The 23,486-nt window shown below is 40.8% G+C and overlaps 2 protein-coding genes across 3 annotated transcripts; both read left to right on the top strand.

Annotated features, from left to right (window-relative positions):
* The first annotated feature begins 6,635 nt into the window (after nt 1-6,635).
* Nucleotides 6,636-9,973, top strand: LOC120511896 (putative protein TPRXL). The gene is made up of 3 exons (XM_039729534.1): nt 6,636-6,696; nt 8,491-9,434; nt 9,938-9,973. The coding sequence occupies exons 1-3, from the start codon at nt 6,648-6,650 to the stop codon at nt 9,971-9,973; spliced, it is 1,029 nt and encodes a 342-aa protein (XP_039585468.1). The 5' UTR covers nt 6,636-6,647.
* LOC120511849 lies at nt 9,924-22,772 on the top strand. Of its 2 annotated transcripts, XM_039729426.1 has the most exons (12): nt 9,924-10,366; nt 12,197-12,451; nt 12,900-13,012; nt 13,321-13,540; nt 13,715-13,867; nt 14,148-14,246; nt 15,106-15,348; nt 16,996-17,079; nt 17,856-17,968; nt 20,009-20,201; nt 20,703-20,840; nt 21,077-22,772. In XM_039729426.1, the coding sequence occupies exons 1-12, from the start codon at nt 10,231-10,233 to the stop codon at nt 21,103-21,105; spliced, it is 1,776 nt and encodes a 591-aa protein (XP_039585360.1). In that variant the 5' UTR covers nt 9,924-10,230; the 3' UTR covers nt 21,106-22,772. The 2 variants fall into 2 exon arrangements, with proteins under 2 accessions (XP_039585360.1, XP_039585359.1); XM_039729425.1 differs by having other exon boundaries at nt 20,703-22,772.
* The last annotated feature ends 714 nt before the right edge of the window (nt 22,773-23,486 follow it).

Raw genomic sequence — 23,486 nt, 5'->3', positions numbered from 1 at the left:
AATCTTTTAGATCTTACACCTATCGTTGAGGCAATGAAAAATGTATGGTTGGAGCCTTTCCTTGCAAAGAAAAAAAAAGAAAAACACCAAAAAACAGAGAAAAGCTACCACAAATGCCTTCTCTGAATAAAAAGAGGTGACACATTCTCCCAGTGACATCTGTGCTTCTGAAAAAGTGTGGGCCAGGGAGAGAGTTGATGCACTGAACCTCTGTTCTCTCACAGTGCTTAACTCTTAACTCCCTGCTTCTCCCCACCACAGACCTGCTTTAGAGGGATGAGCTCTAAGCAGTGTCATTTTAGCCAAATTTTGGCTCTGGCCTTGGGGCCCAGGAGCAGTCCATAACTCCTACTTAGTGATATTTGTGTTGAGGGTGAGATTTTGGTGCCTCTTTTTCTTTTTCACTTCCCATTTCTACAAAAAAACCCCCACTTTTTTGTTTTGTTTTATTTTGTTTTGTTTTATTTTGTTTTGTTTTCTCTAAGCAGTGTCATTTTAGCCAACTTTTGGCTTTGGCCTTGGGGTCCAGGAGCAGTCCATAACTCCTACTTAGTGATATTTGTGTTGAGGATGATATTTTCGCCCTCTTTTTCTTTTTAACTTCCCATTTCTACAAAAAAAGCCCTTTTTTTTGGTTTTGTTTTTAAAGCCTCAACAATTTGAAAAAGGTGGTGGAAGTCTGGAATCCTGATCCTGGCTGTGGTGACATTTTTTGCATTGAGTTGAAGCAAATGTAATGATTTACTATGAAAAGGGTGGAGGTATGAAATAAGACAGCCTAAGATGGAGCAAGGTTTTCTTTCACAGTCATTACCAAAAACACATCAAAGAAAATGATCAACATAGAGGAGTCAGTGGCAAAAAAATACTCAGTTGAAAGGTTTTTAACTATGTTTTTTTTCCCTCTGAGAGAACATACTATTGAAAAATAAAACCTGTTTATATGAAAAGAAAATCTCCCTGAGAAGTAGACTATATAATTCCAGTTTTCACTGGAATTGTAATGGAAAACTTCTCACAACATTTCTTCCCAAAATACTGTCAAATAAGTTTTACTTTGCCTTTATAATTGTATATTTTGGATAACATTGCCATTTCACAGAGTTGGGAAATCAAAGTGTTTAAATTCAGATAAGAGTCAAAACCAAACTGTTCAGCCTTAATGCAATCAAAACTTTCCTTCAGACTGAAAATCCTTTTTTCACAGCACCTTGCAGCTCTTTGGAGAGTGGTGACATTTTGAGTCTTGAGGTTAAGGCTCAGAGTTTTGAACCAGTACAGTGATTCCAGTGGCTCTCACATCTACTGCTACTTTTATTAATGCTGAGCCCAAATAATTTTCAAAATTTTGTGGCTCCCTTCTGTGGATTAAGGCTGGGAAGGGGAAGAAGTGATTTATAAAATACCCTCCTTAAAAACGTCCTGAAACACACGTGGCAAAAAGATGTTCATTGGATGAATTCTTTGTTCCAGTATCTATAGGTGAAACAAAATTATTGATCACAAGAGTGGATACAGAGCATCAGAGCTGTGGTTATTGAAGTTATACTCCTACTGTTGGCAACAATCTCTGGCTCAGTGCTCTTGAATTCTACCCTGCAACCCACGGGTAATTTCTTTATTTTCACCTGTGATCTGTGATTAATGTGGTATTTGTTCTTTGACAGTGGGGTATTTTAATGTGCTCCTGCAGCAGATGTTGTGTTGGGGATGCTGCTTGGTGAAGAGTTGGAATTTCTTCTCTGCAGTAATTTTATCTTCATTTTCCTGCCCAGAATTATGGGGACTACACAGCTTTAGTCCCTGGTAGAGCAAATGAAAGCAAATGCACAGCCCAGAAGAAAGAAGTAAAGAGATGCAGTCACAGAAACAGCATGGTGCCATTAGCACAGATGAAGATTGTCAGAGTTTTTCTGATTCTGCCTCTGGAGCCACCTCGGCTGCTCCTGTCTGAGCTGTGTGAGGCAGCAGCATCCTCTGATGGTGCTGTGCTTTTGGTTTTGCAGAACTTCCTTCCCCCCCTTCCAAACTCTTCTCCTGCACAGAAATTCTCCCTATTTTTGCAGAGCATTTTGACAAATCCATGTTTTGGAAGCTTCAGGGATTCCAAGCTAAGCTGTGACCTGTGGGCATTGATTTGTTTCAGCTGCATCTCTGATTCTTTACCTGTGCTGTTTGTCCTGGTGTTTTGAACTTGATTCCTCTTCCATTTGCTCTTTTCAGGGTATTCCAATGCAAGGCTGGGAAGGAAAATGTGGGTTTCATTTAGGCAGAGCTAGTCACTGCCCACTCATCACCTTTGTGGCTCAGCACCATGCCTTGTCAGTCCTCCACAAAAGAATTCTGCTTTGCCAACTGCAAACAGCAATAGTTTATAATGCATTAAAAAAATATCCCAACATGAACTCCAAATTCCGTAAATCTAGGAGGCAAATAGATTACCTCTCACTTTTGTCTCTTGTTTCTTTCCATTTCCCTATTTCTTTTTTTCAAGAAAAAAAAATCATGACTTTCTTCAGCCTGGTTGGGCTGAGCTTTGGATTTTGCTTTAAGAAGGTTTTCAGTGTGGTTGATGTGGGAGAAGGGACAGTATTGGAACATGTTGTGTTGTTAAATTGTCTGGGCAATTTATACTCTTTGAATACCCAGTGCCTATATAATCTAATCTCCTTATATCTGATTAAATTTTAATGCTTCTCAGAATTTTTTTTAACCTGTAACATTTTAAACCCTCATCACCTGTAAGTTTTGAGTGCACATTTAAAGCCAAACACTTTGAATGTCTTGGGGCTTTTGGGATTTATTATATCTGTGCTGTTTGAAATCACACCAAATTAGAAATGCAAAAATCAGTTGAAAATAAGAGAGTTGTTGGGAATAACCACCCACATTCTCTCTGGCACTGAAATTACAAAAGGTAGCTTTTCTGGAAGCAGTTTGAGACATGGGAGAATCTCGTGATTTATGATTGATGAGACAGTAAACACAAAATAAAAACCTACAGTTCTGAGTTCATATGTAATAGGCTGATACAGAAACAAACCCAGTGGTTTCCTCTGAATAATGCAGCTCAGGGGGGCTGAGCCCTCTGAAATCACAATCACACACTAAGGAATTGAAGAGAAAATTCAGTGGTAGGGCACTTCTTGCACAAGTGTGGTTGTAAATAATGCAGAATGGCAGCTGGAAATGTCACTGCCCCACAGCTGGTATTAAAATTATAACATCAATAATAATAATAATGATGATAATAATAATGAAAATAATTAAGAAAATTACAACAACAATAACAGTAATAATAATCTTGAGTGATTGTAGAAGGCAGGAGGGTTTGAATGTCTGAAACCCATATTGTGACCTCACTTTGTGACAGTGCAGGCACATCCTGCTTCTAAGGCTGTTTCATTCACCAGCGTTTCCTTATGGGAGCAGGTTGGCTACAGAGCCCTGTTTGTGTTATTCTAACACAAATAATACATTTTTGGTTTTGTTTATAATAATAAAACACATTTTGAATTTTATCAACGACAGGTAAGTGAACTTACAGACATTTTTACACAGATGGGAAGTACAGCTCTTACCTAAAAACCCCATTTTTCCTTCACTCCTAACACCCACATCCTCACTGACAGTATTGACACGTTTTTGGAAGTTCTTGGACGTGTAAGTTTGGTACTACAGCAGGAGAAAAAAAAGCTAAAACCAGTATTATCCTCTAAACTGTGATTTCTACAAGAAATTCCATCTCTGACTTTCAAAATGACAAGTGAGAGTCTGGAAGTGCTTGGGGATGGCTGTCAGGAGGGAAAATTAGAAAACTGAGTGCCTCAGAATGGGTTGTTTATTTTTCAGCTGTCACTAGCATTTCTCCCCAACATTTGCTGCTTCTAATTCAAATTGGCCGAGGGGCTTGGAAGCCCACAAGAATTTTGTTTTTCTCCAAATTGTATTCTTTGATTTAATAAAAGATACTGCCTTCACCAATTCAGCTGCCCTCTGTATTTCTTTTAGGTTCATCATTCTTCTTTTGTTTGTGTTGAGAAGTTAAACCCTTGGTAAACACAGGCTTTTAACGAGGTGTTTTTAAGGAGATGGAAATTAGTATCTAAAGAGAGGGGGTTTTTTTTCAAAGTCCTGAGTCTTTTATCACCCCAAAGGAATGACAGGGTTTTTTGCAGGTGAACTACTTGTCATTTCATCTTGCTATTTCCTTGTGTATCTTCACCTTTCAGATGAAACCTGAGTTTCTTCAGCATTTTCAAAAATAACTGCAAGAATTAAGTGATCATTTCAATCTTGAGTTTAAAGGTTGGTGAGATGAGTCACAAGGAACTTAAAATATTTGAGAAGGGTCACCAGTTTCATACTGGAAAGTCTCTTACCTGTAAGGCATGTGGCAAAACTTGTTCTGTGTTTACCAGAAAGCAACTTTTACTGTAAAGTACATGACAAGCTGAATTAAAAGTTGGTTTGGTTTGGGGGCATCGTCAAGGTGAAAGAAGAGAAACTGTGGAATTGAGGCTGCCTAACAGAGGAGCTTATCTGAATCTCAGCCCTGGTGACAGCCTCTAATGCAACATCCAGCCCCTCTGCTGTACCTATTTCCTGAAGGAAAAAAGAAAAATAAAAAAAGAAAAAAAAAAGAGAATTCTGGTGGTTTTTTAAAAATGCAATATGTCATTTGCTGTATTTTAGTAAAAATGGGTTTATGCTGCTAAATCTGAACATGGTTTCTTCTTTTGGTTCATAAAAGACTTCACACAAGTTAAGTGTCACTAAAAACCAGTGGTGCTTCTAAGATACTGAGGGTTTGGCTTCATAGGCTTTGCAGCCAAGTTTTCATGGATGTAATTTCAGAGAAAATCCTGGGAGTAGGGAGTGGCATTTCCCACCCTGTACTCCACAGTCTGCAAGCTCATTAAAGGTTATTTGCACATAAGGGGGACCTGCAGAGGTCAGGGGAGGGGCTGAGGGTCAAAAACTACCCTGGTGTGTGGAATTGTACCCCCACAGTCCCCATGGTGGGATAATCTTATCTCATTAGAGATAAGAATCTCTAATTCTTATACCATGAGCAAGAATTAGAGACTGGGTTTGGTCTTATGGAAGTCCAAGAAAGAGAAGTCTGACAACATTGACCTCCTAAGCAGAAGGAAAATGTGATTTACAATTATTTATGCAAACAGAAATAGCTTGTATCTAATCTTTAAGAATTCCAGTTAGATCTGTAAACAAGAGATTGCTAAGAAAAGATCTGACTGAATCAGGAGTTTCTACATCAAACAAGGCACAAAGCTGAAATTGCTGCCTCACACCAGAGAACAATACCCTTGAATCCATTTCAAGGAATATTTTTGTCTTACTTCCCTGTCAGAGTAAAACCAAAATGAAACCAATTTTAGACAACAGCTGCCGAAGCAAAATCTGGAATTTATGCAGTTATAGATGTGCCAAGTCTTGCAGGTCTATAAAAAACATGAAAAAGAATTAGGTAAATAATCATCTTCCCTCTTCAGTCCTTACTCTGCCCCACTCCACCTCATCCCACCCTACTCAGGACAGCATTCCCCTCACAGAGTGTGGCTGGAAAAAAAAATATCACTGCAAATGATTTCATGAAGACTTTCAGCAGTATAAACCTCAGGCAGGGTAGGATATTAAAAACATGACAAAATGTAAATGTTTAAGTCGTTGATGAGCCCCAGGCACGCAGAGGCAGCTTTGACATCACTGAGTTAAAGTTGTGACCCAGATTTGGTGACCAGCAGGAACTGTCCATGGCAGCTGCCTGCAGTTAGGAGGAGTTTACCTGCTCAAGAAAATGGAGATAAACTCACCTAAATGGGGATAAACTCAGTTAAAAATGACAAGCCTGGTCATCCAGTGTTTTCCACCTGCCTCAAAGGGGTGAAATAATGGAGATTTACAACAATCTAATGGAGATTTATCAGTGTCTTTGCAGTATTGCAGAAGCAATGACTGGCATCTGTCTGGTGCATTTCTAGCAATTTGTTGTTCTGATACAATAAACATGCAAGTTAGAACTGAATATTTAAACATTCCCTCCCAAATAATTAATACCACAGGAAAATAGGGGAAAAAGATGGATCTATGGATTAGGGCAAGACTTGTGCACCCAAGGTTTCTTTTCTTGGTTTAATTAAAAAGAAACATTTGTAACTGTGTTGTTTATTAACTGCTTTGTGGTTTATAGCTTTACTAGGATACTTTTGCTTATTACTTGCTCAAAGCATCTTTTTTACTCCTATTAAGTGTTGTATTGGCATTAAGTCATGCATTGCCCAGACCCAAGGCTGTTAAAATATTTTACTTATCGAATACCCTGAACTAAAGGGTCTTCAAATGTGTTGCACTGCTCACTAAATTCCTCCTGTCTTTGCCTCACCTTTGGATCACACTCAGACCTTGCTCCATTAAGGAAAAGCAAGCATGCCTGAGCAGAAAACGCTGGGATTTATTGCAGGACAGGTCAGGTGTGAGATTTTCGTTGCATTGGCTGCGGTCCCGACGTGCAGAGGCTGGGAGGTGACACCTGCAGCCTCGCCCCTGTTTAAATTCCCAAAGTGTTCCATTCAAAATGCCACTCTCAGCACGGGGCCAGCACTGCAAGGAGGGGGACACTCAGCATGGGCACTCAGAATTACCTCTGGCATTTCGTCCTCTCCGTTCTCCTCTGTAAGTAAAAATTAATGTGATTATTTATTGTCGCTGTGCATTTAGAGGATGTCGTTGAGAAACATTCAAAATGATAATCAGGGAAGGGGGGCTGCTAAAAACAAATATAAATCAAATAACATGCAATATTTACAGGGTTGTGGTTTGTTGGGTTTTTTTTGTTTGGTGGTGTGGGTTTTTTTTGGTGGTTTTTTTTTTTTTTTTTTTTTTTTTTTTTTTTAGATTGAATGCATTAGATTTCAGCAGATATTTAGTAGGGGTATAAAGCTCTAAGCAGGTAAAAGAATGAGAGCAAAGTATTCAGAAAACTCACCTAAAAGATCAAGCATGCAGTGTCTGACCAGATTTTTTTTACCCCTAAGCTTAGTTATGAATGATGCATTTTGCCAATTTTTCTCCTCTGAAAGACTTTTTTGGAAAAAACACATAAAAAAGGCATGGATTAGGTCATATTAACTGTGCTGTGTTCTCACTGCTCTGCAATAGATTTTTTTTAAAAAACAGATATAAGTCTGTAGGAAGAATTTTGAAAAATATGAATTGTAACATTACAAGTTTCTATACAGACATTAAAACTATATGAAAATACCACCTTGATTTTGCAGGTGAAGAGAGTCAAAAGCAGTTAATTAATGTGGTCCTTAAGAATTTGATGAGCTGCTCCAGTACACCCTGTCTGAGAATCCTCTAAATTTCATTCAGCCAAACCCAAAGATCCAGGATAATAATTAAGTGTTCCTGAGGAGTAAAATTGCAATAAGGCAGAATATGTCTGGGTTTTTAACAGGAACAAAGGCACTCTTCAAAATCAAAGCTGAATTACCAGATTAAGTAGATTAAATAGACCCAAATTAGCCTGACTATTTAATCACAATGGAAAAAGGGTTGCATTTTCCTTTTAAAGAAACTTTGAGAGTGTTAGAAATGTTGTCACCTTCACACTTGGGAACTACAGGATTTACAATTTATTTGTAATTAGAAATAAACACAGGAAGGCAATGAATTTTCACCCAGGATTAATATGATTTAGAACATCAGCAGAAAGTTATCCTCAGAAAAATTGTTCTCTCCTGCCTGAGAGAAAGTAATTAGGAAAGAAATAAATACCTTGCAAAGTAAAGAAATTGAAGCAATAAAATATGCACAAACAGGTAAGGAGAAAATTGTGCTGAAAAACTCATTCTGCTAATTTTTAATTTTCCTGTTAATTGTCTAAGAATTTTATTTAGAGCAATCATAGGATCATAGAATAATTTAGGATGGAAAAGACCATTAGGATTGAGTCCAACCTTAAATCTAACACTGATGAGTCCACCAGTAAACCCTTTCCTTACTGTAAATAAAATAATATTTATGAGAAGAAAAGTGCATAGAAAATTTAAAAATAAGTAGACTAGGAATAGAAACATAATATAAATCTCTACATTCATAGAGGAAAAAAAAAAAGGAAATTGGTAAGATCTCCTCAAATTTATGCAAATGGAAAAAAAAAAAAAAAAGTAGACTAGGAATAGAAACATAATATAAATCTCTACATTCATACAGGAAAAAAAAGGAAATTGGTAAGATCTCCTCAAATTTATGCAAATGGAAAAAGGAAGTAACAGAGATTTCATGGTAGTTGAGTAATAGCAAAGCATATGAAAGTAGAAATGAGGAAGGAAAGGAATAACAATGAAGATGAGAACGTTGAGTGAATTTTTCACACAAGAACACCGTTACACTTGGTAACTATTAAAGCACTTCACAGAATTACAGGGCAGCAATCCATAATCCACATTTCTGAAATTCTAGCAGGTACCCTAATGGCATTAGAGGGAAGAGACACGACGACTGCCACCACTGCGAGCCACCTGAACATCTCGAGGAGCACGAGCAACAGCAGCAGAAGTGGCCCAGCTGCAGACAGCTCAAATGGCTTCGTGGCAGAGCCCCACACCCCAGCCCATTCCCTGCTGGGCACAACCTCGCTGTCCCCCTCCACCATGAGTTTAATGGGAGCAGAAGGGAAGATGAACACCGCACCCACAGCGATAACGCAGGAAGGGGGCTCGTTGGGGATGTCTGCCCAGAGCAGCGCGGCGAGCTCAGCATTCCCAACAGCAGGAACCATCACCGCCACTGCCCCCAGCATGGGCACAGAGACCGGCGCTGCTGCCTCCCCACCTCTCAGCTCAGCCACAAGGAGCCACTCCTCCTCTTCCTCCTCCTCCTCCTCTCCTGGGGGCTCCCCAGCTGTGCCTCCCAGCCCACAGCGGAGCAGCACCACCCAGATGCTCTCGGCCACCACATCCCAGCCACCCACAGCCCCGGTGTCCTCCTCATCCTCCGCTGCTGGCACGGCTCAGCTCCCGTCTGGCTCAGAGACACAGGGCCCGGTGTCCTCCTCATCCTCCGCTGCTGGCACTGCTCAGCTCCCGGCTGGCTCAGAGACACAGGGCCCGGCTTCCCCCAGGCCTGTGCCTTCCACCTCTCCTGCCTCAGCCACCATGGAGGCCCGGCCTTCACCCACAGAGACACGGACACCTCAGCTCGGCCCCACAGCCCTCCCTCAGGGACAGACCCCGACGGCCACTTCACCTCCCACAGGGAGCCCGTCGCCCTCCACAGCCACTGCAGGCAGCAGTGCCACGACTTCTCCTGGAGAAGAGGGTTCCACCATGTTCCAGGGGGACACAACAACAACTGAGACCTCCCGTTCCTTCCCAGCCACGTCCCTGGTGTCCATGATGACGACGGTGGGTGGAGAAGAGAGGACAGACACTGCGCCCACAACAACATTGTCAGAAGGGGGCTCACTGGGGACGTCTCCTGGGAATGGTGCAGTGTCCACAGCATTCCCAACAACAGGAACTGGCACCACCACTGCCCCAGAGAGTGGCACGGCTTCCTCCCTGGCCTTCAGCTCAGCAGTGACGAGCCAGTCCTCCTCCTCCTCTCCCGAGGGCTCCTCAGCTGTGCCTCCCAGCCCACAGCAGAGCAGCAGCACTGAAGTGCCCTTGGCCACCACATCCCACCCGTCCACAGCCCCCGGTGTTCTCCTCTCCATTTTCCACTGTTGGCACTACGGGCAACGAGTCAGAGCCCATCATGAACCCAGTGACTTCCACCTCTGGCACCTCTCCCGAGGGCTCCTCAGCTGTGCCTCCCAGCCCACAGCAGAGCAGCACCACTGGGATGTCCTTGGCCACCACGTCCCACCCGTCCACAGCCCCTGTGTTCTCCACTGCTGGTGTTACAGACGTGGGGTCAGACACTGCGACAGCAGAGCAGGTGACAGCCAGCCCAGCTCCCAGCACGGCCAGCACTAACCCAGTGGCTTCTGCCTCAGAAACCACTGCACCCAGCCGTTCATCCACACCAGACAGCAGCACGGGGACACCAGCACCTCAGCACTCCTCCACAGCCCAGGGACAGTCCCCAGAGGAGGTGACGGTCACTTCACCTCCCACGGGGAGCCCCTCGCCCTCCACAGCCACAGCCTCTGCAGGCAGCAGTGCCACGACTCCTCCTGGAGAAGGGCAGAGTTCCACCATGTACCAGGGGGACACAACAACTGAGCCCACTGCCAATACCTCCCATTCCCTCCCTTCCACATCCTTGGCAACCCCATCCACGACCAACCTCAGTATATCAACATCTGTTCATCCTTCTTTTACTAAGACTTGCTGTGAGTATTTTAACACATGATACTAAATTTATTTTGCTCTATTTTCGGAAGAATTGAGTATAATTTTCTTTCATTACTGTTATTTTTGGTTGGAATTGGAGCTTTTTACAATGTTTTTTTTAAATATGGGAATTTAATCCAGGAATATGAATCCCTCCATCCATTTATTTTCTCAAAAGCTGCATTTCCTGTCTGGAGTTGCTTTTGAAATGACACACCTTGTGTTAGGCAGTGCCAGTAAAATGCTTTGTAGTTATGCTGCATAGGCCAAGTTATATCAATAGGAATTTTTATTGGTTTCTATTGGTTTTTATTGGTTTTTATTTGTTTTGTTGATTTTGGTCTTGAAATTTCCTTTTACGGAATGCTAGAGGCAGTTCCTTCCTTGGGAGAATGCAGCTGAATTTTTTTTGCTAATTTGATTCTCAGTTGTTTCAGTACTAATTCTTATCTACTGTATCTTTAATTTTTTGTCAAAGGGCTATCTGCCCATATTCAAAGAATACACAGTAATGAACCTTTCATCATTTTTCAATGGATAAAAAAGTAAAGCAAAGATGGAAAAGAGGAGAATGCAGCCTTTTTGTACTCTGCACCCAAAAAAACCCCTAAAGGCGGCATGACTTCCATTTTTAGAGCATACAAGAATTCTTCAAGATCTGTTAGTCCAAGGGGTTGATCCATCCCTGGTCTGGAGTCACGGTGTTCATGGAGTGCAGCAGGAGATGTGCACACACACAATAAGAACAGCTTGGTCTTTGACAATGGCTCCATGGCCAAGGACAGCCCAATGTCAAGTGGCTGCTCAGGGGTCCCTCCTGGGCCTGGGGCTGTTCAATGTCTGTGTGGGTGACACTGACAGAGGGATTGAGGGCACCCTCAGCAAATTCCCTGGTGCCACCACACTGTGAGGTGCAGTTGACACAGTGGAGGGAAAGGATGGCATCCAGAGGGACCAGGACAGGTTTCAGAGGTGGCCCCCCGGGCACAAACACAGGCTGGGCATGAACGGACTGAGAGCAGCTCTGAGGAGAAGGACTTGGGGGTGCTGGTGGAGGAAAAGCTTGGCATGGCTTAGCCACGTGCCCCCACAGCCCAAAAAGCCAAAGGTGTCCTGGGATGCATCCAAAGCACTGTGAGCATCAGGGGAGGGGAGGATTCTGCCCCTCTGCCCTGCTCAGGTGAGACCTCACCTGCAGAGCTGCCTCCAGCCCCAGAGTTCTCAACATGGAAAGACGTGGAGCTGCTGGAGGACGTCCAGAAGAGGTCACAAAGATGCTCACAGGGCTGGGGCACCTCTGCAATGGAGACAGGCTGAAAGAGTTGGTGTTGTTCACCCTCGAGAAGGCTCTGGGGAGACCTTAGAACCTTCCAGTGCCTAGAGGGGACCTACAAGAGGGACTTTGTGCAGGGGCACACACGTAGTGACAGGACAAACAGCTTTTAACTGAAATAGGGTAGGGCTAGAGTAAATAATAGGAAGAAATTCTTCCCTGTGAAGGTGGGGAGGCCCTGGCACAGGCTGGCCAGAGATGTTGTGGATGCCCCATCCCTGGAGGTATTCAAAGCCAGGCTGGACAGGGCTTGGAGCAACGTGGGACAGTGGAAGGTGTCCCTGCCCATGGCAGGGGGTGGAATGAGATGATTTTTAAGGTCCCTTCCAATCCATTCTGTGATTTTGTGATATAATTCTACGTTTCATATCTTTATACAAACATTGCAGAGACCTCAATATTTCCCTAGGCTGTCAGTTTCCCATTAACACTGTTCCTTGAAGACACACAGACTGTAACAGCGTGTTTCACACCAATTTCCTTTTTTGCTTTTCAGCTCCCATCACTTTGTCCATCCAGCTGCAGAAGGTGACCAGCAGAACGATCCAGTTCAGCTGGAAGCCTCAAGGTGGCACAGCAGACAGTCCTTACAGAGTGCGGCTGCTGGGAAAACCGGGAGGGGTGGAGGAGAGGATCCTAAATGAAACGAGCACTGCGTTTGAAAATCTGCTTTCTGCTCATCAGTATCAAATATCCGTGGGTGTTTCAGCTTGCTCTAAGAATGTCAATGCCTCCCTGACGGTTCAGACAGGTATTTCCTCTGGAATTGTTTCTTTTTCTGTTTGCAAGCTAACACATTCATGGCCTGAACATGAAGCCCTTTTACACCGAGCATCTACCTCGACATGAACAAGCTACATATTGAAATGAATAGGCAAAAGGAGGCCAAACTTTAAGAAATTTAAAGTCACACTGCAATTTTTTTCATGGGGAAAAAGTGATCCAGAGACTCACCCTCGTGCCAAATCCAAAACTTTACTGAGCCAGAACCACACTGGTTCAATGTTCTAGCCCCTCCCGGCTCCATGCACTTTAATTCTCAAGCCTTACTTAGCTGGGAAACTTATTATTTTTAAACAATAACTTCATTTTTTTTCTGGTTATTCTTTCATGTGTTCACAGCTGCTGGAGTCTGCAGTGGAAACCATATTTAAACAATAAATTCATTTTTTCATGGTTATTCTTTCATATGTTCACAGCTGCTGAAGTCTACAATGGAACCACTAGGATTATCAGTGAAAATTTCAAGGCTGGATATGAGAACAAATCCAGTACAGAATTTAAGGAGTTTGAAAAGAAGTTCATTATGGAGGTATTTTGCTTAGAAATTCTAAACTAAAATTTTATTTTTTGCTGAGCTTTTCCTAATGTAAATAATCATGAGGATCTGGGTATGAATATCTTAAATGTGGGTGGAAAAGATTATGTGATGGTTAGCAATGAAGCAGAAGTCATTTTTCATTTATATTTTCCTCCAAGGCCCTGATTTAAATGAAATTCTGTCTGGAAGTTATAGATATTCTCCTACTATGAGAGCTGCTTTTAATTGAATTATGGCTAGCATATTGCTATATTTTCAAGAAGAAAAATAGACACTAACTTAAACCTTTTACCTTGCAGACAACCCAACATCTGCCACAGAAGATACAAGAATTAAAAAATGGAACAAAAATACGTATTGTAATTAATAGCATCAAGAATGGCAGTGTGATTGTGATCTTTAAGATCGTGTTGGATGTTGGACAAAATATAACAAAATCAGAGATTTCAGATGCTTTTACAGAGGCCCTTAACAGGAGCACAGTATTTAAAGTTGATCTTAAAAAGACTTTCATAGAAGGTATGAATTTGTTCATCACTGTGAATTTAAGCAGTGGTGTGTGTTTTTCACTGATGGCAACATCTGGTGAAAGGGCATTTGGGTGGGGAAAGGCAAATGGTACTTGGTTTATCTCTTTTTCCAATACTGACTTAAACCTTTGTTCTTCTTCTGTTTTGTTCAACTCCACTGTAGCAAGAAACAGCTGTCAGCCAGGTTTAAATGACTGTGACAAAAATGCTGCCTGCACTGCTGAAGGAGCAACTTATTCCTGCCAGTGCAAGAAAGGATTCACTGACACAAGTCCTAAAGTTCCAGGGAGAGTTTGTCTCCAGGATCTACCTTCAGGTAACTGCTTTATATAAATTTAAAAACCCAACCCACACCTTAAAATAATTGCTTATACTGTGTTTTCTGACCCTGACCCTCCTTATATCTTACTATAATTATGTACACTGGCCTTGGAGGGATCAGATTTTGTGTGGTACCACGCTTAAATAATTAGGCAAGCAAAAGAAGAATGTTTTCTGGGCTTGTTTTTGGAAAGTTGTTTATGAAAATAAGAAGCACGAACTTCGTCAACTTCTAGATAAATTCTACTCACTGCCTCCAAATTTCTATTTCACAGAACACACAACTCCAGTCCCTCCAAAAACCAATACAACTGGATTTACAGGAACTACATCTAATTCCGTTTTCACTACCACATTTGCGTCAGCACCTTGCAGTAAGTAAATATTTGATACTGAATAGTAGAATGAAAATTACCCAATGAGACACAATATTCTTGTTCATTGGTCATATAAGCTGTGAGGTAAAATCCTTGGATATAATTTCAGAAAGGGAAGCCTGATAAAAATCACTGAAAACGCATAATTATGCAAATATCAATCAAGGCAGTTTCTACATCTTGGTAAAGCTCTCCTGGACCCAGTAACTGGATATAATTTCAGAAAGGGAAGTCTGATAAAATCACTGAAAATGCATAATTATGCAAATATAAATCAAGGCAGTTTCTACATCTTGGTAAAGCTCTCCTGGAATATTCACTGGGTGCCTGCTTGCAGGCATAAACCACTGTGATAGGTGAGTTTTCTTAATCCTATTATGAAGCACATTTAATAAATGCCTCTCTACTGCCCTGGACTTGGGTTTTCCTGGTGGTATTTTAAAAATCCATCCACCTGAGGATATCAGGATGAGTTGAATACCAGTCCACTTCAGAATGCTCATGTTTTTCTCAATCAGCCTCATCAATTCTCTATTGTCTAAAAGCAACATTGTACAATTCTGACCATTTACCACACTTTGCCTGCAGTTACAAAGGCAAGGAGCAAGCAGAATGTCTCCCATTTGTGTTTTGGAACCATCAAACAAAGTACATGAATGTATGGTTTCTGACTGTAGAGCAAATGGTTCACTTCTGCTCTTTTGGGAGAATGAGGTGGAAAACTGAAATCAGCTCCAAAAAACACACAAGAGTTTATATTGGTTTCATTAGTATTTTTTTCTTCAATAATAAATGTGTAGAATTGCAGAAGTGAAATGAGCTGCTCTCAGCTGTATTAAACTTTCCCACTTTGCAGTGACAGTGTCCATCAAAGTTCAGAATGTGACTGAAGAAGAAATACAGCTCAGCTGGAGCAGCAGCAGCAGCAAAGGCAGCCTCTACAACATCTCTGTCAAGGATGGAAAGGAGATTCATGCAACAACTACAAACGAGACAAAAGCTGTGTTTAAAAACCTGCTTCCTGGCCATGTGTACACCATTTCTGTGGGCCTGTCATCCTGTGCTGACAACAATCCTGCTTCAGTCACTGTCCGAACAGGTACCCCCTCCATCACCCTGGCACCTCTTCTTAATTAATATAAACTCACAGTATCTTGTTGCCATGTGATCTGGATTTGATCTCACACACTCTTATTCCTGCAAGTTTTTTTTTTAATTTATTTGACTCATCCCCTTACTTGGATGGCAGTGCTTGAATCAAACAGGAATTTGCAAGAATAAGAGCTTGCTCTGTAAAATTTCTGATCATGTCGGATTATTGAGCCAGATAATTCTGTACAGAAGTCAGGATGTTTTGGTTGTAAATTTACCAGAAAATATTGTGGTATTGTGAAGTTTAGGTTCTACATGCTTTTGTGAATGCAGGCAGTCCTTAATTGTCATTGTTACCTTTTAAATTTCATCCTAGGTTATAGACATTAAGGCAAACAGTTTAATTGTGTCTCTGTACTAAAACTGATTCTGAAGGAACATGACCCATAATATCCCTCCAAATCAAGGTTTCTCCTTTTAAAACTCCCCATTGGCATCTCCCCCTTAGCCAATTCCTTTAGAAAAACTTTTTCCACTAAACAAATTACCACTTGGCACTGTGTACTGCTGCTTCTCCATCAGTGGGAGAGATCTAAAAGTCAGCCTGTCAAAGGAAGCCACTGGGTTATTTTGGCATGATCCACGTTTGATAAAACTGTGCTGCACTTTATCATTCTTTCCCAGTGGCTGAGAAAGTGCTCACAATTTCTTTTTATATCACTTGAAAGATGTAACTTGACTTTTGGCAGTTGTTAGTTTCTTCCAGCATTTCTTGACCTCTAGAACATAAATGTCCTTGTTGCAATCCTTTTTTGAGTTCTCTAATGGACTGTCTGATTATTCTCAAAACCTTTCTAGGGCAATTATTTTGGCAGTGGACTGTGGGGTTCCTTCTGATGGACTTACCCTCTCTCTCAGTCTTTAGGACCACAAAGCCAAAGAATTCTTATCATTATTTCCATTGAAATCATTCAATTCTTCAGTCCACTGGCTTTCATTTATTACTTTCTCTATTCAAGAAAAATAAAAAATTGTTTCCTTTTGCAACCTGGAGATATTTGCCCTACCAGAAAATTGTTTGTAAGCTAATTAAAAAGAGCAATAAAACCAAGTGATCCATATTTCATGTGAAATTAGAGATTATGTTCAATTCTATGAGAACTGAAGATATAATCCAATGAGCTAACCACATAAAACCTGCTATACCAGCCTTTAATGGGTTTTGACCCCTCATAAATAATTCAGATTAGCAAATCCAGACAAACATACTGAGGTTTTGAGACTCCATGATGCATATCTTTTTCCAAAATAAATTGCAGGTGACTTTTACTTCGGAAAACTCCATCTAGCTTACCTGAGTTGTACAAGCACATAATAGCACAACCTATATCTTTAGCTCTCATAAGAAATCAGAGTTCTCAATGCTATTTCAGTGAGTTCTCAAATACCACCTACCCACCCACCACCTGCCTCTCTTTTGATATGCTCCAATTTTATAATTTCCAATTCTAAGTTCTCACTGGGCCAAAGGAACTGCTGCTTAGGTGACTCCTTGGCCACAATGAAAGACTTTCACCTATTCCATAATTTTCTTATTAGCATTAATAATGCATGCACAGAAGTGATTATCTTGATTTTCACATTTATTTTTCAGATTCTGGTTCCTGTTTCAGAAGACCTGAGTTTTGTTTAGCACAAAGTACTGGCTGTTCTGACTTAAAAGATATTGTGTGCTCAAGTAAGTTTATAGAACCTTAACATTTGTTTATCCATAACTACAGGGTATTATTTCACAATATAGTATCTCCCAGGAGTATTTTGCCATCTGCTTTATTTTGTCAGTTCACACAGCATCTGAAGTTCACACTTCTTTAGTGAAGAAGCTGCCTCCATCAAACTTCAGTGTCAGCTTCCAGCTCTATTTTAGTCTGGACTTTTCTATGTAAAGCTTTCTTCTTTTGGCTCAGGGCTCATCCACCTACTCAGGAGGATTTAAACTCAGAGCCTTGCAGAGTCTAACAGACTGGTGTTACTTCTGCTGGAATCAATGGGAGAGTGGCTGGTGAATTAGGGAGTGGGATGCACCCTAAATAATACAGGAACAATACAGTTCGTGGGGATTGTGATGGCTGACAGACTTGGAGAGATTCAGCTCTGAAGGTTCCAAAGCCACTGCATTAGACACATATGATACACTTAAAAAATCATTATTATTATTATTATTATTATTATTACTATCATTATCATTATCATTATTATTGTTATTATCACTATAATAACAAACAATATTAATATTAATATTAATATCAATATTAATAGTAATGGTATTAGTAATATTAATATCAACAACAATAACAACAACAATAATAAAAATAATAACAATAATAATAATATTTTCTGGTTTTATCAATTCATATTATAAATACATGAGATAATAAAGTTCAAAGACCAATTGTGGAGGTAATCCTGGCATTCACCTAATTGTTTCTTCTTTTTTTAAAATTTTTTTTCCAGATAACCAAGCGTTTGCCTGCAGGGTTAGGTTAAAAAACGAGACATTTAATAATACACTTTATAACTCTGATAGTGATGACTACATAAAAAGGTCTGAAAGTTTCAAAGCAAAGGTAAGTTGATGCAATCTTCTTTGTCGATGAATGAACTGCAGAAAGGCTTGTGATTAGCAGCCTTAGTCTCCTACATTCATTGTTAAATCAGGACTCTGACAGGTGAAAAAGAAAAAGCAGTACAGGAAGCACAAAATCTGCCAAGGACAGAGAGCTTGTTGTCCAGTGAGGAGGGCTATATTCCCTAAGCCATCCTCAAATTGAAGTTATTTAGTGAAAGCCACTTTAAAATTCTATTTTTGTGAGGAACATCCCGTTCTGTTTATTTTCTCCCACTTCACTAAACTGGTGCCTGTGGAGACAAAAAAAGGGAGTTACTCAAAACCAGCATTTCAGCACAGATTTGGAAACATGAAAACTTTGCAAGTGTGTCCTGTAATTGGCAATACATGGATTATTGGCAAGTCACCTCATGGAAGTGGCTGCAGGATTGGGCGAAGTATCAGGGGGAAAATGAGGAGAGAAAGTAGAAGCTTTGAGCTAGTAATGGTGACAGGCAGAAGCATCAGTCTGCCACTCAACTGTCTTTAGCAGCATGTTAAAAAAAAAAACCCTAATAATTTCAACACCTCTCAGGAATCCTGATGTATATAAACCTGTTGGAAAGGTAAATCTACTGTCAGATTGGGGTAGACTGCTTTAAATAACTAGCACAGCTAATTTTAGTGTGATGATCATACCCTTCTGCTGAGAAACTCCACAGATTTCAAAAGCAGTAATTAATTTGTTCTCACCACGCCAACTCGGAGGTAACCTTGTCTTATGACTGCTAACATCTCCACTTCATGGATAGAAAATTTATTTTAGTGGATGTAAAAGGTTTCCTCCAACCTGACTGAACGCAGCAGGAATTCCTTTACTGGCTTTTAATAAGCTTTTACCTCATGCAAAGTGTCAGCTTTTCTTCAAAAAAATGGCAAAATCAGAGAGGCTGTACTAACATGGCTGAAAATATAGACAATTTCTCTATTGGATTTTTTTTCCCCAATTTGAATGTTGAACTATTTCTTTTATATTCCACAGTACTTCCACTCTGTAGTTGTAGCTTTGAAATGTTACACTTTTGCCTGCATAAGTCAGGTTTCCTATCTAGACTGCTCATCAAGGCGAGGAAAAGAAAATAATTTTTGGAGCCTCTGGCCAAAGAACTTAAAGGGATGTAAAGTTTGGGGTGGGGGGTTTATTCCATAATAAAGATGGAGGCAGAAAACTGAGCAGTGACTCAGAGCAAGGCTTGTTATCATCTTTGAAAAATAGTAATCTTTCAGACTTTTCAGGTAAAATACCATATTTATCCACAGGGAGAAGATAGCTTCTCTTAGTGGGTTGAATCAAACACCTAATTTTCTGAAAAGATTAGTCCTGACAAAAACATTTCAACCAGTCTTACTTTAAAAAGGAGACTGCTTGTTCTTGCTTTCTATCCATATGAAAGCACTAAGCAAGACTACTTTTGGAGATATCAGTGTAATTAATTTGATTTTGATTGATGTCACAGGAATACACTTGGTTTATGCCAGAATGATTGAGAGGCAAATCACACCCTTGTCTCTCTTTGCAAAGGTATTCTGTAATGTCATGACTTTGAAAATCTGGTGACAAAAATAAGTTTTAAACCTCTCACATGAAGTTCTGTGCTGGTAATGTGTACAGGACCACGCTTGAAGTTTAGTGGCACATGTTAAAAAAAGTCAGGGGACACTGAACATCACTTTGGAAATATTGGGTGCTCTTTGTAGATCCCAAATTTTGTACAGTCGGGGTCCCATATGGGTTTGTGGAGGAGGAGAACTTGTTTTAATGCATTATTCATTGACAACTAGCTAAACAGATTGGAGCTTTGGAAGTCAAACTCAGATTTCACATTTTCAGTCACAGACAATGTGAATCCTCTTCCATTGAGTTTTTTTTATTTGTTATCCCAAAGCAATTACCTTTAAAGAGTAGTAAGTGAGGGAAATTGAATACCCTGATGTGTGTGCTCCTGCTCTGCCTCAGCTGACTGACAAGAGGAATAAATATCAATTTCACCTTGCACAGGTTGTTAAAGCAATGCACGCTGAACTGGGGAATGACCACTCTGACATTTTTGTGCTGGACTTCAGACCTGGCAGTGTGATTGCTGATTTTCTCTTTCTGCTGCCAAAAGAAGAAGCCACAGATGTGGGTGATATACAGACCCGCCTCAGTAATGTGTTAAGGAGGGAGTTTGGGAGCCAAATTGAAGTGCAAAGTAAGTGATGCTGAAAGAGCTTCTGTGAAATGGTGTGGGGATTAAAGGGTCAGATCTACTGCTGTTAAATTAAGATGATAAATTAACTTCTCTCTTTTAAGAGATTCAAATAGTTCAAGTAACCTATTTAAACATGCACTGAACATATAGTGATTTAATACAGATTATGGACCTATTTTAAAGAGTCATCACACATACCCAGTTCCAGACACAAAGGTTCTCTTCACACTAAAGGATCCAAAGACTCTCAAGTTGCACCATTCCATACAGCAGATCCTCAGAGCAGCTGTTATGGGTGTCACCAAGAGATCACAAGGGCCCTCATAAAAGATTTCTAGTTAACAAATCTTCACCACACACAAACACATTTTCAATATTATTCAAAAGTTTCAAAGCTGCCAAGCAGCAAAACACAGCTGTCACTTAGGGCTCCAGGATTTCTTACACCCACTTTTTTACTGTTTCTAGATAACATTCTTAAAATGTGCTCTAAATTTCCAGCTCTGGCTGTTCAGTCATCAACTGACAACAGCTCCTCCTGGAGAGTAGCAGTGATTGTCCTTGGAGTTTTACTTGGAGTGGCATTAGTGCTGATTCTGCTGGCAATACTGTTTTACATCTGTGTGAGGAGAAGATCAGGTAAATACTTGGTTGAACCCTCAGGACTCATCGGAATGTGTGTCTACAAGCACTTATAAGATAAACCATCTGTTTCGCTTAAATATTTTGGCCAAGGCAGAAAATTAATATATTTATCTTATATTTCAATGTTAATTGTGCATAATAATTTAGGATAATGCCACCCTTTCCTTCCCAATGTCCATTGCAAAACTCCTGAGCTTCTAACAACACCTAATGAATCTTCCTTTAAACAGGTATGGAATTTTCCCCATTGTACACGTGATAGAGTGAGGAACAAAGAAACTTCTCTTCAGCCTATCCCCTGTAGGTACTGCAATGACTCTTAACACTGGCAATCTAGAGAGACAAGACCCAAACCACTCAATACTGTATTTAGGTGACACTGAAAACAGGGTGCCTGAGCCTGGTAGCTGTGGCAGGTCACCTGAATGCTCAGCTGAGCCCAGAGTCATCCTGTTGAGTTTTGTGCACTTGCCCAAGGGTGATTCACCTCCCCTGAGACTTTTATCATTGTATAAAATTATATACATATATATATATGCCTTTTTCTCTCCTGTGACTGCAGAATGAGCCCAGGGTAATTAGCGTTCCAGCATATGCAGCTTGATTAGGAGTTTGGAGCAAAATGGGATACATCTCAGTTATGTGCAGTTGCTGTAGAAATCTGGTGGACCAGAAACTTGATTTGGAGTCTTCTGAGTTCAAGGTTTCTTTAATTGCTGGGCTATGAAGAAATAACTGCTTATATGTATGTCAAATGTACAGCATGCTAAACACAGCTGTGCTTTCACAGCGTAGTCTCAGAGGTGGGGAAGGCAAACATTAGGTTAATTTGAGCCAAAAGTATTTTACTCACCTATTTTTGCCTGTCAAAAATGGTTGGCTGAGCAAGGATGCCATATAGTGCAATTTTGTCCTGCTCTTGATAATCCCAAAGTAGAGTCCAGTCCAACAGAAGCAGCTCCTGTGGCATTGGAGCAGACCTTGCTTCAGATTTCTTCTATTTGCTTTAGAGCAATTAGAAGAAATGACTTTTACCATTACCCACCACTCTTCACTGCAGTCCTGGTGAAGTTCTGTTTCTGCTGTGGTGCAGTTTTTCCTGCTTGGAATGTGCTGAGCAGATGACAGAGGGGCAGTTTACTGCTGCACACATTTCCAGCAGGATTTATGAGTTTTACTTCAAACCAGCTCTCCCTGTATCTGTATATTTTGCCAGTCTGCCTACATTTGGAATTCCTGTTGAGGCACTGAGTATTAACCCATGATGTTGAGGCCCTGGCTCACAGCCCCTGAACACCCCTGGTTTTTGGGGATTAGGTTATTTGGCACAGATCAGAGTACATTGGTGCCAGAACTGCAGCACAAGCAGAGTGGAGGTGCACAAGCAGCTCTGCTCTGCTCCCTGTGCAGCCACATTCATTCTTCTCATCCCTCCATCCCTGTGCTGTAACACAGCTCCTGGGACAGCCCTGCTGAGGACCCTGTCTGGAATATTATTTTTAGTAGCAGGGACCTATGAAACAGGGTCTTGCATGCCTTGCTCTCCCTTTCCTTCCATGTAGGGTCAACTTGTCTGTCCTGATTAAGATTTGGGGTGTGGAGTCACAGACACCTCACTGATGGGGAGAGAGTGATTAGTATTTGTTAAACTTATATTTTGTGGCTTTTAAATATAGCTACTGGTGTTCTGCTCACTGAGCAGTCACTCAACAATGTATTCTGTCAGTAAATAAAAGTTCTCCAGGGAGCTCTGTTGAAAATACAAGTGAATGTTCTCAGTTATGTTAATACTCTTTTATTTCTGTTTTGAGGGATCTACTTTGAATAGCAAATCCTCATTGTCAGTAAACCTTTCTGATGTCCTTGTAAATAGTGGTAAATAGTGTTAATGTACAGCAGGCTTGAACAATCCTGGGACTGTTCATGCAAAATGTATTTAATGTCTTCGGGGAAAAAAAAAAGTGGTATATTAAACAATTTTCTCATAGATGCTTTACAAATAAAATCTTTATTTTTACAATTGTGCATTCCGAAGGAATCTGCTGTTCTTGTTTTGTCATGCAATTTGGAGCCACTTCTACCTGCAGGAGGGGAGAGGGTGGCCAGTGCATCAACAACAGAGCTGACCTTGGTATGATTACACAGAAGGATGATCTCTTGGAGCTAAATCAAACAAGAGAGAAGATCTACTGAATCTATCCTTTTTTGACCTTCTACTTCAATAAACCCCCCCTACTATCACAGTGTGTAGTCTAGGCTCTGAGGACTCTATGAAAATTAGAGCAGAAGAAGCCAGACCTCCCCTTTCCACAGAGGAGCATTTGGGAATGCTCCCAGACAGCATTCAGAGGGCTCCTCATGCATATTCCCTTCTCAGAGAAATAAATGGCTGAGCACAAGACACTCCATTTATTGAGGCAGCTGCCTCCTGTTGGAATCAGTGGGATTTAAGCAATTCCTCCATTTTTGTGTGTCAGGAGGTCTGTGACTGAGAAAGGCATTTTGCCTGTTTCAGACTTGCTTTTTCTCTCCTGGAACTGACTGACTGATACTATGATCCAGAAAAACCTGAGCTACCAATCCCTCCCTGCATGCTGTGATTTTACCAAGGCCTTAGGAAGTGCTGTGTTCTCTTCCTAT

The sequence above is a fragment of the Passer montanus genome, unplaced genomic scaffold, assembly GCF_014805655.1.
Source record: "Passer montanus isolate IOZ18808 unplaced genomic scaffold, ASM1480565v1 scaffold69, whole genome shotgun sequence".
Classification (NCBI taxonomy): domain Eukaryota; kingdom Metazoa; phylum Chordata; class Aves; order Passeriformes; family Passeridae; genus Passer; species Passer montanus.
The sequence above is the reverse complement of the archived record's forward strand: the minus strand, read 5'-3'. Positions and strand labels throughout refer to the sequence as shown.

Excerpts from the sequence above, each read along its gene's own strand:
- LOC120511896 (XM_039729534.1), top strand. The coding sequence starts at position 6,648 with ATGGGCACTCAGAATTACCTCTGGCATTTCGTCCTCTCCGTTCTCCTC. Across the intron at positions 6,697-8,490 it reads CGTCCTCTCCGTTCTCCTCT|CAGGTACCCTAATGGCATTA; the intron begins GTAAGTAAAAAT and ends CTGAAATTCTAG. Across the intron at positions 9,435-9,937 it reads TGGTGTCCATGATGACGACG|ACGTGGGGTCAGACACTGCG; the intron begins GTGGGTGGAGAA and ends CTGGTGTTACAG.
- LOC120511849 (XM_039729425.1), top strand. The coding sequence starts at position 10,231 with ATGTACCAGGGGGACACAACAACTGAGCCCACTGCCAATACCTCCCAT. Across the intron at positions 13,013-13,320 it reads AAAAGAAGTTCATTATGGAG|ACAACCCAACATCTGCCACA; the intron begins GTATTTTGCTTA and ends TTTACCTTGCAG. Across the intron at positions 13,868-14,147 it reads TCTCCAGGATCTACCTTCAG|AACACACAACTCCAGTCCCT; the intron begins GTAACTGCTTTA and ends TCTATTTCACAG.